This window comes from Danio rerio, chromosome 2 (assembly GCF_049306965.1).
Source record: "Danio rerio strain Tuebingen ecotype United States chromosome 2, GRCz12tu, whole genome shotgun sequence".
Lineage (NCBI taxonomy): Eukaryota > Metazoa > Chordata > Actinopteri > Cypriniformes > Danionidae > Danio > Danio rerio.
The window spans coordinates 40871301-40888219 of record NC_133177.1 but is presented as its reverse complement, the minus strand read 5'-3'; the positions used below and the strand labels follow the sequence as shown (position 1 = coordinate 40888219).

Genomic DNA, 16919 nt, shown 5'->3' with positions numbered 1-16919 from the left:
ATTTAGATCGATGACCCTGAGAAAGGAAGATGGCAGAGTTTGGCCACAGCAGATTTTCCACAAAGGGTTTTTTTTTGTAAATGATGTAACCAAAGGATGTGAAACCATTTTCAGTCTATGTGAAGCAAAGGTGAGTGGAGAAACTAAAGCTAGCAGAGCTCTGAGTGCTCGCACCTCAAACAAGACCAACACTGAGCAGAAGGTAAGACTGATTTCAAAGTTTTGTCTAATATATTAATAACTGTAATAATTATTTACATGTCTATTAGATTGCTTAAAGATGAGACCCCACTCAATGTTTGTACCGCACAATTCCCCTTACTGGACTGTCCTGCTTTTGTTAATTGCCGAAGGCTTTTTTATGAAATGAACTCTCTTAAGGACATTTTTAACACAGTGACAGCAGGAACAATTTTAGAATTTTTTATCATGTATTAACACTAAAAATCTTATTTAATTTTTGTATATAACGTTAATTAGAACAAAAGCCCGATTTTAACTAAAACTGGCACTAAATGGCTCAAATGTCCCATTAATCAACTTGCAGTATAGTTAATCACTTGATTATTCAAATTTAAATGAAATGCAATGTAGTCTAAAGCTCCTTTTTTTAGTATGACTGTAATACAGCTTAAACTTAGTAAGTTAGATTTTTTTTTGTTGTAACAATTATAATAATTTATATAACACATGCTCACTAAAATGCCAATCGCTATAGTTTATATATTGCAAAATATTTTAGACTTGGAGGGCCGGTGTCCTAGCTTTAACTTCCTTTAACACACTTGCCTGGAAGTTTTAGTATACCTTGAAAAAGCTTAATTAGCTAGTTCAGGAGTGTTTAATTGGGGTTGGAACTGAAATATGCAGGACACCAGCCCTCCAGGACCGAGTTTGGGCACCCCTGATTAAGACAAATTGTGATAATAAGACAAAAATTTAGACCCAGTATGCTTATTATTTGTCACTTTAAACCTTCATATTTTTCCACTATCTTTCAAACAACAAGCTGTTACCAGTTTGTCAGCAAGTATTTTTTTTGTGTTATTAAATTTAAATGTATAAAAAGACTTAAAATGACTTTAAGTATCATTTAAGATGGTAGTTAACCAAAAATTAAAATGTACTCACAATTCACTCATTTTCTTTCCTCTGCTGAACACAAAGGGAGATACTTTGAAGAAAGCTGAAAACCTGTAATAACTGACTTCCATAGTGTTTGTTATTCCTACTATACGAGTCAATGGTTAAAGGTTGCAAAACATCATAAAAGTTTGGAACAAGTGAAGCAAGGATTAACTATGATAGACTTTTTAGTTTCAGGTGCCCTATCAATTTAACATTTCTTTTTTAATTTCATTTTTTATAACAGTTTTTATGAGAACAAAACAGAACAAAAACATTTATACAATCTATAATACGTTTTTTTTATATAAATGATAAGAAAAATACCATCTGGGAGGAAAAGCCCAGTGTGACCGCAGCTTTAGTTGTGTTTGATCAGGGTTGGAGCTAAACTCTGCAGGAAAGTAGATATCCAGGAACAGGGTTGAGCACCCCTGATATAGAGTAAATAATATACACTGTTAAGTTTTACTTGATCAAAACTCAAAACATTGAAAAGAAAGATTAAAACTGTTTAGAGAGTAAAGAGAAAGAGTAAAAAACTTTTAGAAGTGTCAGCCCTGGCAAAACGAATTCTTTCAAGCTTAAGAGCAGCAACCATTTCAGTCAGGCATTTATGGATAGTAGGTGGTAAAGTGGACTTCCAATCAATCAGGATCACCCTTTTAGCCACCACCACACCAAACATAATAGACATTTGCTGATTATGTGAGCATGTTAATACAGGGTCAGAGCATCCAAACAGGGCTAATTCAATATCTGGACTAATGTTTTCTCCTAAAACATTTAAATAAAACTGAAAAATATTTTTCCAAAACTGAACCAAAAGCATAAGTTCCCTCTGAATTCCTGCATCTGAAGGAAACATTTTATTGAGTTCACTTTAACATTTCATTGTATTTTACGAATAAGCCTTATATTAGGTTATTAAACATATTTTAATCTTAAACTGTTGGCAAACCAGCAAAGCAACAACAAACCACACAAAAGCGAACAAACACTGCACATACAACCATTTCCTGTACACTGACAGCTTCTTTCATTTTCCCAGGGTTGCACAAAACTCAAGTACCTTCTGTCCCAAATGTGGAAAACTCCTGTTGTTTTGACATATATTGAAATTCTGACATTGCTTTCTAACTAAAGCAGATCTCAGGATGGCGGATGTAGAGAACCAAAAACCTGTGGCTGAAAGTGGCCCGATGTATCCCCCACCTCCATATATGCCCCCTTCGTATCCCATCGGCCCCGTTTACCCACAGCCTGTTCCTCCACCAGTCGGCTTTATTGCACCCGTTCTGCCACCAGAAGAAGCCGCAGTCAACAAAACAGAAGAGACGAGCCCAGAAACTGGTGAGTTCAGATTACTCAAAATGTTGTCAAGTTAGCAGAACTTTTATTATTTTGCAAAATGGCACACAGACATGACTCAGTGACACACCATTCACACAGCTCTTGTTAATGTAACTATCAAACAAACTATTTTAACACACTTGAACTATTATACTTATTCGTCTTAAAAGTATAGTTCACCCAAAAACATCTAATTTTGTCATCATGTACTCATCATCCACTTGATTCAAACAAGTTGGAGTTTATTTCCTCTGCTGAACATGAAAAAATAATATATTTTAAAGATCGTTGGCAAATCAAATTTCATGGTACTATATTTTGTTACTTCTATAGTTGTAAATAGTTTTTTTCCAGCATTTTTTAGAATATTGTGTTTTGTGTTCAGCAGAAGAAATTACTTAATGTGAAGAAAATTTTCATTTGTGGGTGAACTTTAAATTAATTTTTTACACACGCTCTACCAAAGTCCCTTTAAAGTCATTTCACTCGGCGGCCATCTTTGAAACACCTCTCGGGCAGTGTGTTCGGGCATTCTGTCTGAAAGGGGAAACATCAAATTCTCTAAAACTGCTTGCCAAGCTTATGACTGAGTTTCATCATATTAGGAGTCACCAACAAAAATTAAACAGCTGTGTCTTTAGTTTTATTCCTAAATGTCTAAATCACACAATATCTGCAGAAACTCACTACTGGTCCGTGCCGCTTCCCCAGAGAATCGTCAGTCTGTAGCGTTCAATGATTGGCTCCTGTACTAGAAGGCGGGCTTTATTCACCATATAGTGATCGATGATTGGCTCATGTACTAGTAGACGGACATTATTCACCATAATGACTGTTACACTTTTTCCCAATCAAAAAGATATGAGTGACACGAGATACGAGTGTGTGTTCTGTAGTTTTTGGCTCTACTCTTCACTACAACGGTAACCCCACAATTTCAACATAGCAGAAATGTTTATATCCCAAAATGTCCAAAATTACAGAATAATTTATGTCTTCCTACATTAATTCTTACGTACTCCCAGGGCCATTTACATTGAAGTTAATATTTAGCCGCACCATATCGGCGTTTCATAACATCTAGTTTTTATGAGGCATGTCGTTAGCCTATGCTCAACCCTCAACCTGGAGGACCAGGACATACACACTTGCACTATGGATAATTTAGCTTACCCAATTCACCTACGCATGTCTTTGGACTGTGGGGGAAACCGGAGCACCCAGAGGAAACCCACATGAACACGGGGAGAACATGCAAACTCTACACAGAAATGCCAACTGACCCAGGGGCTCAAACCAGCTACCTTCTTGCTGTGAGGCTACAGCGCTATCCACTGCACCACCATGCTGCCCTCCTAAATTAATATTGTGCAAAAAAATTTCCTCATACAACATGACAGAAAGCATGCTGGGAACTAGTCAAATTGAAACTTAAAGGGTTAATTTACCCCAAAATTACGTTTTCTCAGCATTTATTAAAAAACTCAAGTGGCTGTAAACTTTTATGAATTTTTGTTCTTCTTCTGAACAAAAAATATATATTTTGAAGAATGTTAAAAAAATAGTAGGAACAAAACAGTAATAGTAGGAACAAACAATGCTATGGAAGGCTGTTGGTTTCCGACATACTACAAAATATCTCTTAGAACAAGTGGAGGCTGAGTAAATGATGACAGAATTTCCTTTTTCAATGTCAACAATCCCATTAATACGATACAATTTTGAGTTCACAAAACTTGTTTCTGTTAAAGGTGCAGTATGTAAGTTTGACACCCAGTGGTTAAATTGGGTATTACATTCCTGAATCAAAACAAATGCAAGTGCAGGTTGCCAGAGCGAGCCTGACAATCGAGCCTAAAGGTTGATTTAAGTCATGTTTTAAATAAAAGCAATGACACACGACAGAAGGAATATTCTTCATATTAAAATGAGTTTTTGTTCTAACTAACACCTCGAATTGATATATTAAAAACGACTTCTATTTCTTGCTCAATTTCAATTTTTGCCTCAGGTACACCTCTTGTGCTCTATTCAGTGATAAAAAGTCTCTCAGTCCAACATGTTTGTATTTTAATACTTTTTTATTAGTGTTTATATTTCTAAGCCAAGTCCTTGCAGCTCTGGCTCCCCATTGTTCAAGATAATATTCAAAGGCTCTCCTTCTTAAGTTGATGTACTGTAAATATGTGGTTCCTCTAAACTAAGCTAAACACATTATGTCAGTTTAATGAGGTAGATGTTTATTTTTTTGTATTTATTTTTGCAGCTACAATTTATAGGTCTAATTTCATTAATTGTAAGATTTTTAGGGGCTTCCTGTATATTTGTGTACTCTCAAATGTACGGTTTACCTTAGTAATGCTACTTTGTACCAACTTATAATTTGTAACACCCTAATCCTAATTTAAACGCTATTCGATGTCATTGGAGTGCACATTCTGTGCCTCTGAATGGCTGTATTAAAATTTCTGTCGTGTTTCGTCTAGTGCAAACAGCCAAATTACTTATCACTGCAAATCTTGTCACATAGTGTGTTATTAGAACATGGGGATACAATATAACCTGCTTAGTGCTTACCTAATGTTAACCTTTGTAATACTTATATTATTTGCTAATTATAAAACCTCATGTGGAACTCTGAATCTGCGTCTTATTTCAGAGCCTGCTTCTGACAACCTGAGGTCACATTTTGGTCACAGACGCATGCTTTGAGAGCCTTTCTGAAATAATAAATGAAATATGCAGTTTTCCATCAAGGCAACCCGGGGTGCTGAAATATAATTAGCTAAAGTGGCACTGGGCGGGATAAAAAAACCACAACAAAGACAGACGTTCCAGCACGTGACTCACATTTTCAAAGCAGAATAACTGACTCCAGCATTGTTTTTCAAATAAACAATAATGTTCACTTAGCATGTTTCTAAAATATCTGCAAACATATTATGGTAATTTATTGCTTAAGAATAGTCAAAAACCTACAGCACCTTTAAGTACAATGAACTTTTTAAATATTTGAGGGACATTTAACTTATTAAAATTTCACTGTTCAGATTTACACTGAGTGCAAAATCCATACAACTTTACCGTGTTAATAAAGACAAAAACTCAAACTAATCAAATTTGAAATATTACAGAAGAAATGCATGAACACAATATTTTTTTTCTTCACACAGCTGTACTTCCACCTGAGGAGCATCAGGTGTTTGTCTCTGCATTTGACGATAATAAAGTCCAGAAAGCGTTTATCAGAAAGGTAAGTGTTTCTCTCATGTAATCTATAAATATTCTGAGTGCTCTGAATTGTGGGTTTCATCCTCACTTGCGATCTCTTTCTGCCTGTGGTCAGGTGTTCAGTGTGGTAACTATTCAGCTACTGGTCACGTTTACTGTAGTCTGCGTCTTCACCTTCTCAAAGACAGTCAAGGAAGCGGTGCAGAAGAACATCTGGATTTACATCAGTTCGTATATTGTGTTTATGGTGGTGGCCCTGTGTCTCTCGGTGTCCTCCACGTTCAGTCGCAAACATCCCTGGAATCTGGTGGGACTGGTGAGTGTTTGGGTTAACATAAGAATATGAATGTTTATGTCATGGTATAATAGGATTGATACTGATAAAATAAATTTTTTTTTTTTTTTTAATTGTGTTTTTGACAAAAGGTACAGTACATTAAAGGTATTCAATTACAAAGGTATTTTCGTTTTTTCTTTTTTTTTTTGAATCATACATAAATTGTGAATTTATGGTTGGAGGAGTACATTAGTCTCAATATGAATTATTAGAGGGTCCCATGTTTTGAAAAATTTTTTGGTTGATCCTCTGAGAAAATATTTAATTTTTTCTGTTTTCAAAAATAGCATTACATCACTAAGCCAAAGTGACAGTTTAGGTGGCATTGGTGATTTCCACTCCATAAGAATTCTTCTTCTAGCTATTAATGTTACAAAGGCAAAGGCGTTTTCTATTTCTTTAGCTAAATGGATGTCCTCATTTGTTACTCCAAAAATAGCCATTTCCGGATTTGGTTGAATTCTTAAATTGAAGGCTGAGTTTAAAATTTCAAATATTGAAGACCAAAATCGTCTCAGTTTGTCACATGACCAGAACATATGGGTCAGGTCTGCCTTGCATGAGTTGTAACGATCGCATGTTTCATCTATATTGGGGTAGATTTTAGCCAGTTTGGTTTTGCTGTAGTGAATACGGTAAAGAATTTTCATCTGAATCAGATTAAGACGCGCACATGATGAAGTCTTGTTTATAATTTTAACTGCTTTATCCTAAGTTTCTTCAGAAATATTAATTCCTAGTTCTTCTATCCGTTCCATTTTAATCTTCTCTAATGTTGTGTTACGGAATGTCATAATAAGGTTATACATTTTGGAAATGAGACCTTTGGGGTGTACAGGGGTCTTTAAAATTAGATTCAGTCCAGATTTAGCAGGCATTTGAGGGAATACAGAGCACTGGGTCTGAACAAAGTGGCGAACCTGGAGGTATCGAAAAAAGTCTGATTTTTGAAGATTAAATTTTTTACTCATGTCATTGAAATTGGCAAAAATATTATCAATGAAAAAATCTCTACATGTAAGTATGCCTGATAAAATAAATTTTGATAAAAATGTGACCCTGCCTGGACCACAACACCAGTTTTTAGACACAATGATAGATCTCCTTTTACACCAAAAATCATTTGAGTATCATGTTTTATAAAGATATGTTGTAAATATCAATTCAAACATTTAATTATTCATTCAAGCGATGTTGATTTTCGGTCATTCTATGGGTCGTTCCCCTCCACACAGTTCTATAAATCACAGTTTCTTTGAGTTTGTGCATGCTCATGTTGATATCAGATTTGACAGTACCAAACCAATGAGTTATTGGTCGGCCTTTCTTCCTCCTTCCACTAACCGTTCCCAGCACGACTGCATTTTTCAGTGAATTGCTTCCTATGACATGGCCAAAATAGGATCATTTCTGCTTGGCAATCTTGGCTTCCAATGTGTTTTTTGGCTTGATGCACCCTAGGACTTCTTTGCTGGTGATTCACACTCATTTCAGCACCACAACTCGAAGGCATAGATTGTTCTTATGTCTGTCTTCTTGAATGTCCAGGTCTCACAGCCATAGGTTGCTATGGGAAAGACAGTCGCATTGACTGACCTTGCTTTAATTGCAGCGCCGATATCCTTATATTTCGAGATGGCATTTATGCTCACCGCTGCATTCCAACCAACGGTTAACAGTCTCTTGATTTCAAGTGTCGTGTCCCCATTCTGGTCAATCTTAGAACCAAGGAATTTAAAGTTTGGTTCTGTCTCAATTACTTCATTGTGGATCTTTATGCTGCATCTTCCATTCTCGGAGGTCGTCATCACCTTCATTTTCTTGACGTTCAGGCTTAACCGCACCTTCTCACTAGTCAATTTTCACTCCGCTTTTTTTGTAAATATACACCTACTTGCTGATAAAATATATTATAATATAAATATAATATATAAAGGTTGTAAATATATCAAAGGTTCATTTCAAGAGTTTCACTCGATAATACACTTCGATAATGTCTGATAATAATAGCAGGTTTGGCATGCTGTCCCGGGAATGAACCCTGAGCTTGGAGATAATTGAGCCCAGGGCTCTCGTATGGTCAATAAGCTTGTAAGGGAGTACGAGATCAGCTAGTTCTCGAGAGCTCCCCTTGCTAAACGAAAAAAGGGGGAAATAGGGTGGATAGGAGGATTCTTCAAAAAAATTAAGATGAGGGAGTGATGTTAGTTGGGCTTTTTATAGTGAGTTTGAAATGATCCGATTGGCTTACTAATGATTACAGACAAGAGACCAGCCGTGACTTTATATCACAATTATATCGCTTGTTTCTTTCGAAATTAGTTTGTAAAACTTCTCTTAAACCTTCGATCAGTAATATGCATAGCTAAGAGCAAGGGTTAACCGTCTCTTGATTTCAGGTGTCGTGTCCCCTTTTCGTTCATTCTTGGAACCAAGGAATATAAAGCCCTGTACTGTCTTGATTTTTTCATTGTGGATCTTTATGCTGCATCTTCCATTCTTAAAGGCCACTTTCGTTTTTTTCATGTTCAGGCATAACCCCACCTTCTTACAATTTTTTTTTGCAATTTCAGGATGAGTCTCTCCAGATATTCTTTGCTTTCGGCCATTGTCTTTGGGATATCTAAAATCGTTGATGTTCCTGCCGTCAATTTTCTCTCCACTTACATTGTAAATATACACCTACTTGCTGATGAAAATATATCAAAGGTTGTAAATATATCAAAGGTTAAAGCTTTGATCAGTAATATGCATTGCTAAGAGCTTAATTTGGAAGACTTTAAGGGTGATTTTTACAAGTTAATTTCAAATAGATGTGTCTCGGTCAAAACACTATTTAAAACAATGTTACTTATGCAAAGTGCTGTGCAGATAATCTTTACTCCTCTGACCTCAAAAGGGTGCTCAAGTGACAGGTGCTAGAGACCATGGTCTTTACCCTCCTTGTTAGAGCAACAGACTCCCATACAAAGAATCACCAGTTCGATCCCAGCTCAGATGGGTGCTCAGATGGGTTAGGTGCAGTAGGACTGGTGGGTTAAAATTATTCATAATCAACAACAAGTCAATAGTTTACTATTTGACCATTAAACTCCAAAACTGGCTGTGGCTTTGCACTTTTTACCCTTAAACCTTTGCACAATAAACTAGGTTGGTTTCTCCTCTTGAGTCAGCCATTGCATTTTGTAACTTTGTTATTTTCGTTACTTAATGCAATGGACTGTTACAGTCTGTACTTCCTCTGGAGAAAGTACAGTGGCCTATAATTGTACATTGAACCACTTGTACAGTCCACCAGTCATTGCTTTAAGAGGTTTGTTTTGTTATAACTGCAGACTGTGCATTTTCTTTATCATTGTACTCTCGCCTACCAATTGAACAGGAAATAATTGAACAAAAAAGTGACTAGAGTATAAAAGATATAAAAGCAGCATAGTGTTCCGCTTAAGTCTGACGCCCATCCGTTTCTAATTCTAAATGAACAGATGCCAAAACAAACATCAAATAGTGCTAACAATATATTTAAATACAACAGAGTAGTAGTAATTGGTCATTATCATTATGATAAATAGTTGCCAATGTAATCTGGATTACTGATTGTAGATCATGTGATTACTTTTGGATTACCTTTGACCCAAACCTGCGTATGACATGGATTTTATTGTAAAAATTCTTAATAATAAAAAAAACATAAAAGTAATAATAAAACTTCTATGTTGTTACATGCTGAAATTTGTCATGTAATTTTTATTGAATTGTTACTTAAAAATAGTAAATATATTGATAGAGTCAAGTTGTCATATACACTGCAAAAAATACTGGGTTCCCCATAATTTATTCATGTTGTTCCAACTCAAATCGATTAGGTGTGCAATCATTTTTACAAATTTAAATTGATTGAACATAAAACAATTAAGTTGTCCCTAAAAACCCACAATAATTGTGTTGTTTCAACTGATTTTAAATAATTAGCTTGAACAACCTGCAAAAGTCATTTGTGAGAGTATATAAAATTTTATGAAAATGTTTTGTGGTTTCATCTGGTTTTACTTTTGTCCTTAATGTTTTATTTTACTGCTCTTATGAAACATAACCTTGGTTTAATTGTTATTATATTTTAATAAGGGCGAATTGATTTTCTTACTGTTTTACCACCAGCGTTGGTTAATATAGCAAAACAATGATTATATTTGCTTACAATGGCTTAATTAAGATTACAGTGTTTTTTATTTGTAGTAAAACTCTGGCTAATGTTTGTAAGGGTGCAACTTCTCAGTTAGCTTAGCAATCTAAATGTAATGCAATATGCTTTAATGATACTCTTGTTTCATGTGAATGCCCTTGTTATTGTCTACAGTCAATGGTCACGCTGAGTTTATCCTACATGGTGGGAACTGTAGCCTCATATCACAACACAACTGCTGTGATCATCGCTTTAGGGTCAACTCTGGTCATCTCTTTCACCATCATCATCTTCTCTGCCCAGGTTTGTTTAATATCCCACGTATCACAAATCTAACAAACAAACTAAAAAAGATGAAAATAAAAGTGAAATCAAAATGTACAATGCTTATTTGCTGGCACACATTGTTATTCTTAAGATGAACTAGTAATCCAATTAAGTCAATCCACGGAAAGAAATCTGTTTTGGTAATATTCAATCAAATTCTGACCATTTGCTTCTGCATTTGGAGGGATGCAAGTCCTTTTGCTGACGACAGTTTTTAACCACGCCCCTCTTACCATACAAGGAAATTATTTGCAAAAACAAAGCCCCGCCCACTACTTAATATTCCAATTTAATTGAAAGAACATCAGCATTTTGAAAAAGCCTCAGCAACTTTCAGTTCACACAGATTTTAGGGAATAAATCTCTTCTAAAACACATTAAAGAAGTTTTCATAGCTTGCATAATACGCTTGCTCATCTTTTAGGTCATTTCATTCTGATTTGTTGTGATTTGTTTTCAGACTTGTTTGGACTTCACTATTTGTAATGGCGTTCTGCTCATACTGTCCGTCGACTTGCTCATGTTTGGATTCTTCAGCATCTTTTTCTACTCCTCTGTTCTGCAGATTGTCTACGGATGTCTGGGAGCACTTCTTTACGCTTTGGTAAAATATTATAAATGTTTACAAAAATAATGATCACAATCCTAAACTAAGCACAAAATTTTGCAGGATAGTTCACTCATTAAGAAACATTTGCAGGTTATTTACTCACCCCCAGGGCATCTAACATGTCTGTGAAGTTTCTCCTTCAACAGAATGTTAAAGATGTTTTTTTTTTTAAAGAAAGAAAAAAGATTTGATTTATGTTATTGAAGTCTACCGGTACTTTTCACACTATGTGTAACTCTAACTCCAAATAATGAGACGTTTTAAACCTGCAATTTGGAAGTGATTTAACACCTAATTTTCCCCAGGGTTATGAAACTCTGCTCCAGAGCAGGCTTAGCACTGCATTTGTTGTGTTGACCCAGATTTTCAATGTGAAATGAAAAAGTGTTTACTTGTTGCTGCTGGACGCTTGACAACAAAGACACCCAATAAGAAATTTAGCAGCGAGGTTTACATCACTTTAAGAAACATTTATGGTGTAAACAACAATAAGATGTAAAATGATGTAAAAACTTCAAAATGAAGAAACTAAAAGATGATTCAGACGTCAAAAGTAGACGTCCAATCAGTGATGAATAAGAGTGCTTACCCAGGTTTTAGAGTATGTACAGTGTAAAACGGGTGCTCAACCCTGCTCCTGGAGATCTTCCTTTCTGCTGAGTTCAGCTCCAACCCTGATCACACCTGAACTAATTATTTAGGACCTGAACAGCACTGGATAATTACAGGCAGGTGTGTTTGATAAGGGTTGCAACTGAAATCTGCAGGACGGTAGATCTCCAGGAAACCTACCTGGTCACCCCTGGTGTAAAACATCTGCTAATGGATACACCAAATCAAGGGAATACTTAACCAGTAAGCGAGGTAAGCAGCCGCTTATGGCTCAGGGGAATTAGGGGCCCCCGACCAATGCCAAGATACCTATATTAATCATATAACTTTTTAAACACATGTTGTCAAATCTGTCAATAACTGTTAAGATTTACATGTTAATACTTCTTTTCTAAACCGAGGGCCCCCATTGAATAGTGGACTGTTCCATCCATACTGCACATGTGCGAGCGCTTTAATCAAAAATGAAAATCTAATCACAAAAATGGCTAATTAACTAAATACATCAGGGTGTACAAACTCGGTACTGAAGGGCCGGTGTCCTGCAAGTTTAGTTCCAACCCCAATCAGACACACCTGAACTAGCTCATCAAGCTCTTACTAGGCTTTCTAGAAACACCTGTGCAGGTGTGTAGAGGCAAGTTGGAACTAAAATCTGCAGGACACCGGCCCTCCAGGACCGAGTTTAGACACTTCTGCTTTGTAAATTTGTTTTATTTATTTGTGAATATATTGCTTTTAATTTTACATTAGGAAGATAATGGTTCCTTTAAATATTAAAATAAAAAAAATTTACTTGTATATTTTGGGTTTAAGGAGTTATTACAACCGAACAGACACTTCCTCCTAGCCATTTCTGTTTGTTGTCATAGCTGACGGTTGGAGGGGCATAGTGAAGTATGTTATCCACGCTTAATACTACCCAGACAATCATATTCAAACTTCATTAGAACTGAATATATTGTCAAGACCCATCTGTATTAATTTACCTATCTGTATCTAATTCACTTTGTGTCTTTCTGACTCTCAAAGCAGTTGTAGCCACTGACTTGCATTTTATGAATCACAAAAGCCTATGATTACATCTAAAAATCTTTAAAGTTCTACAACAAAATAATTCTCCTACTTCCTGGATTGTTTGTAGATTTTCAATTTGGCTGACCGAGCCCTAAATTCTTATCAGTGTTTATTTTGCTTATCAGTGGTTTTCTTTCTTTCTCCTGCAGTTTCTAGCAGTGGACTGTCAGCTGGTGATGGGCAGGCAAAAATACAGCCTCGATCCTGAAGAATACATTTTCGCCGCTCTAATTATCTATCTGGACATCATTATGATATTCCTCTACATACTTATGATCCTGGGCGGAGGCTCCAAAAATTAAACCCACACATACCCACACCCACACACAAGTCGAGATGCTCTCCAAATCTACAGGTGAGGTGACCAGCTGCATTAAACCGTCTGACCTCAGGTTTCATCATTTCATTCATCTGCACTGCTCCCTCTATTGGCTCAATGTCTCTGCTGCTTTGTGTTTGTATTGGTAAACATGCACTTACGTTATCCATATATAATCACGTCGTCTACTCTTTTCTAGTTTAGTCTCAATAATGTTTTGTAAGTCAGTTAAATGCCTTAATATTTACGGTATTTTGCATCCATTAAATTAAAAACACCCCATAATGTGAATCATAAAAAGCTTTAATTTGTGACTATGCTCTTTTTTTGAATGCTTTAATGATATTAATAAAGCTTTTATATATATTTTTGTGTACCATGCATATTTGTGATCAAATCTATTGTATTTGAATATATTATTTTATTATATAATATATATTAAACTTTTTCCAGTACTGGGTTGCAGCTGGAAGGACATCCGCTGTGTAAAACATACAGTATGCTAGATAAGTTGGCAGTTCATTCCACTGTGGTGACCCCTGGTTAATAAAGACACTAAGCCAAAGGAAAATAAATGAATGAATCATATATTAAATCATATAAATACATTGTAATACATAAGTTTGATTACTATTTGTAATAATAATAATAATAATAATAATAATAATAATAATAAGCTATACCACTTATGATGTGATACTATACAAATATGAATACACTATATGAATAAATCGTAAATATCCACCCTCTACCTGTTACAAACATGTTTTAAATTATTATTTTTTTGTTTTTGTTCATTTTGATAGAATGATATTTTGAAGAATGTTAGAAACCATCGACATCCGTAGTATTTTTTCCTACTATGGGTGCCAATGGACTCTGGTTTTGAACATTCTTCAAAATATCTATTTCAGTATGTATTTGTGTGTTCAATAGAAAACAAAACCACTTAAGGGTGAGCACATTTCCATGTAAACTACACCTTTTAATGTGAAAATTCAGACTCTGCCTCACCACAGTGTGAAGTAGACTAAAGAAGTATGTGGGCTTGGTAATAAAATTCAGTGTGACAGAGGGTGTAGCCACCTTCATGTCATTCAAAATCTGAGTGCTTTCATTTTTTTCCACTGAGCACAAAAGAAACACTCTAAAGAATCTCCTCGCAGCTGTCTTCCGAACAATGACAGTTTACAGTTCATCACGGCCATGTGTGTCAAGTTCCCAATAGCACAATAAAGGGGGTGACAAGAAGCCTATCAGCGTTTAACTGCTTAAATTTCACTATGTTCTACACACAAAGCTATCATCAGAAGTCTTGGAATTTAGCGAGAAATTTAGATGTACTCCCTGCTGAAAGATGCTGTAACTAACTATTCTGGTAACAAACAAGCCTATTTACACTCACTTGTCACATGGTGTGTCACATGTAGACACACATATTAAAGTGAGCACCAGAATAGTGAACAAGTGTGAATTAAGTGACTTTAAAGAGCATGATTATTGTGCCAGATGAGCTAGTCTGTGTTTTATTTTTAGATTTTCATGTACATCATCTCTAGGGTTTACAGAGATAACTGGTCCAATGAAGAATAAATATCCAGTGAGTCACATGGGTCAATAAAGCCTTGTTGATGCCAGAGAAGAATTTTTAAACGGTGTCCAACTGATACAAAGACAACAGTAACTCAAATGAGCACTGCTTACAGCAGAGGATTGCAGAAGAGCAACTCTGCATCATGACAAGTTAAAGCTTGAAGCAGATGAGCTACAGCAGCAGAAGAAGAAAACACCAAAGACGATCCTGTCAGCTGATAACAACAAACTGAGGCTACATTTCACACAGGTCACTAAAATTTTACAATGGAGAATTGGAGAAAACATTGCGTGGTGTTTTGATTTCTACTGCAAATATTTGGATAGTAGCATCAAGATTTGGAAAAAGCAAAAGTTCAGGCTGCTGCTGGTGGTGTAATGGCATGGTGTTTATTTTCATGATGCACTTGGGACCCCTTTTAACCATCTGAACCATGATGAAATGCCGCAACCAAATTGAATATTTTAGCAGAGTTGGAAGCTTCAAATAGATTTAAAACATTAAGAGTTATTGCCATATGTGAGATAAGTTGATTGAAGTCCAAACACTGACCATGAGCACTTTATATTCATTCTTTAACTTTAATTCTTTTCATGTTCACCAAAATGATTATCCCTAAAAGTAGTGTGTATATTTTTTAAAGTTGCTGTTCAACCAGTTTTTCAAGCCCAACCTGGATTTATGTGCAGTTAAACACTCCTGCCTCAACCAATTCCCTGAGTGAAAAATTGAATTTGCATGGCCAATAATGAACAGAAAAACAAGGCACTGTTGTGCTTTCAATATTATTACAATTGTTTGAGCTTGAATATCACTTTTCGTGAATTTAACAGTCATTATAAGAGCAAATGGATAATTTATCTCAGATTTCTAAATGAAAAGAAACAAAAAGCAGCCAGTCTTTGAAGTGGTCAATTTGTAACCAAAGCTCTTGTACATTTTCCTAGCATGTTTGCCTTAGTTAACATGTACAGCCTGGTGATTACCTGTGACTTCAGTTACTGCCAGTTGATGAGTGAGAAAAGGAATAAAATGGTGCTAAAAATAGCCTAACCATAGCAATAAAAGAACATCATATGGTATAGAAAACTAACATCTTGATACATAGAAACTAAAAAGCGACAAAGTCCTTGATATTCCATGCCTTGGACCAGTTAATATATGAACTTGAAGTCAGATTTATTAGTTCCGCTTTGAATTTTTTTTTCTTTTCTTAAATATTTCCCAAACGATGTTTAACAGAGCAAGGAAATTTTCACAGTAAGTTTGATAACATTTTTTCTGGAGAAAGTCTTATTTGTTTTATTTCAGCTAGAATAAAATCAGTTTTACATTTTTTAAAAACATTAAAGTCAAAATTATTAGCCCTTTTAAGCTATATTTTTTCCAATAGTATACAAATAGAACAAACCATCATTATACAATAACTTGCCTAATTACCCTAATCTGCCTAGTTACGCTAATTAACCTAGTTAAGCCTTTGAATGTCAGTTTAAGTGTCTTTATGTGCTGTCATCATGGCAAAGATAAAATAAATCAATTATAAATGAGATATTATGAATATTATGAACATTTATGAACATATAAAATATTATGTATACAAATGTGTTGAAAATCTCTGCGTTAAACAGAAATTGGGGGGAAAAACAGGGGGGCTAATAATTCCGACTTCAACTGTATGTAAAAATCCCTGACTCTCAATGTTTGGAAAAACACTTTTGAAATTCAATATTGCAGAAATTCCATGATCTGTGGAAATCCTGGTCCACTCTTTATGATTGCATTTAAAAATGATGAAAATGATAATCTGTGGAGCTCTTTTTGAGCCTTTTCCAATTATTAAAAATGAGGAAAAAGAAATGGTAATATATATAAACCAAGACCACCCAGCATAAAAAAGAAAGCCAGACCCCTTCTTTTCCTTCTTGTTTCTGTTGTACATCTGCTGTGTTATTGCGTTGCATTTAAAGAAAACCCTGTCTGTGTATTCTGTTGTTGCCCATATCAGTGTTCATGTCATCCGTCCGCCATTCATATCATACCATTTCACTTCTTAATTTAATTCATTTACAAGGCTCAGGCGAAGCAGACCGGTAAGAAGATCATGTGACACACATTTTGCAACATGTAGGACTACTCTTGTTTTAAATA

General features: G+C 35.4%; 1 protein-coding gene across 2 annotated transcripts; it reads left to right on the top strand.

The window, feature by feature from the left end:
* The first annotated feature begins 112 nt into the window (after window positions 1–112).
* si:ch211-284o19.8 lies at window positions 113–13812 on the top strand. 2 transcript variants are annotated; one of them, XM_005171340.6, is made up of 7 exons: window positions 113–202; window positions 2275–2478; window positions 5652–5731; window positions 5825–6025; window positions 10404–10532; window positions 11017–11160; window positions 13005–13812. In XM_005171340.6, the coding sequence occupies exons 2-7, from the start codon at window positions 2283–2285 to the stop codon at window positions 13155–13157; spliced, it is 903 nt and encodes a 300-aa protein (XP_005171397.3). In that variant the 5' UTR covers window positions 113–202; window positions 2275–2282; the 3' UTR covers window positions 13158–13812. The 2 variants fall into 2 exon arrangements, with proteins under 2 accessions (XP_005171397.3, XP_001341582.4); XM_001341546.8 differs by having other exon boundaries at window positions 2272–2478; window positions 13005–13566.
* The last annotated feature ends 3107 nt before the right edge of the window (window positions 13813–16919 follow it).

Coding starts and splice junctions, on each gene's coding strand:
- si:ch211-284o19.8 (XM_005171340.6), top strand. CDS start 2,283: ATGGCGGATGTAGAGAACCAAAAACCTGTGGCTGAAAGTGGCCCGATG. Junction 2,479..5,651: donor AGAGACGAGCCCAGAAACTG/GTGAGTTCAGAT, acceptor TTCTTCACACAG/CTGTACTTCCACCTGAGGAG. Junction 10,533..11,016: donor TCATCATCTTCTCTGCCCAG/GTTTGTTTAATA, acceptor ATTTGTTTTCAG/ACTTGTTTGGACTTCACTAT.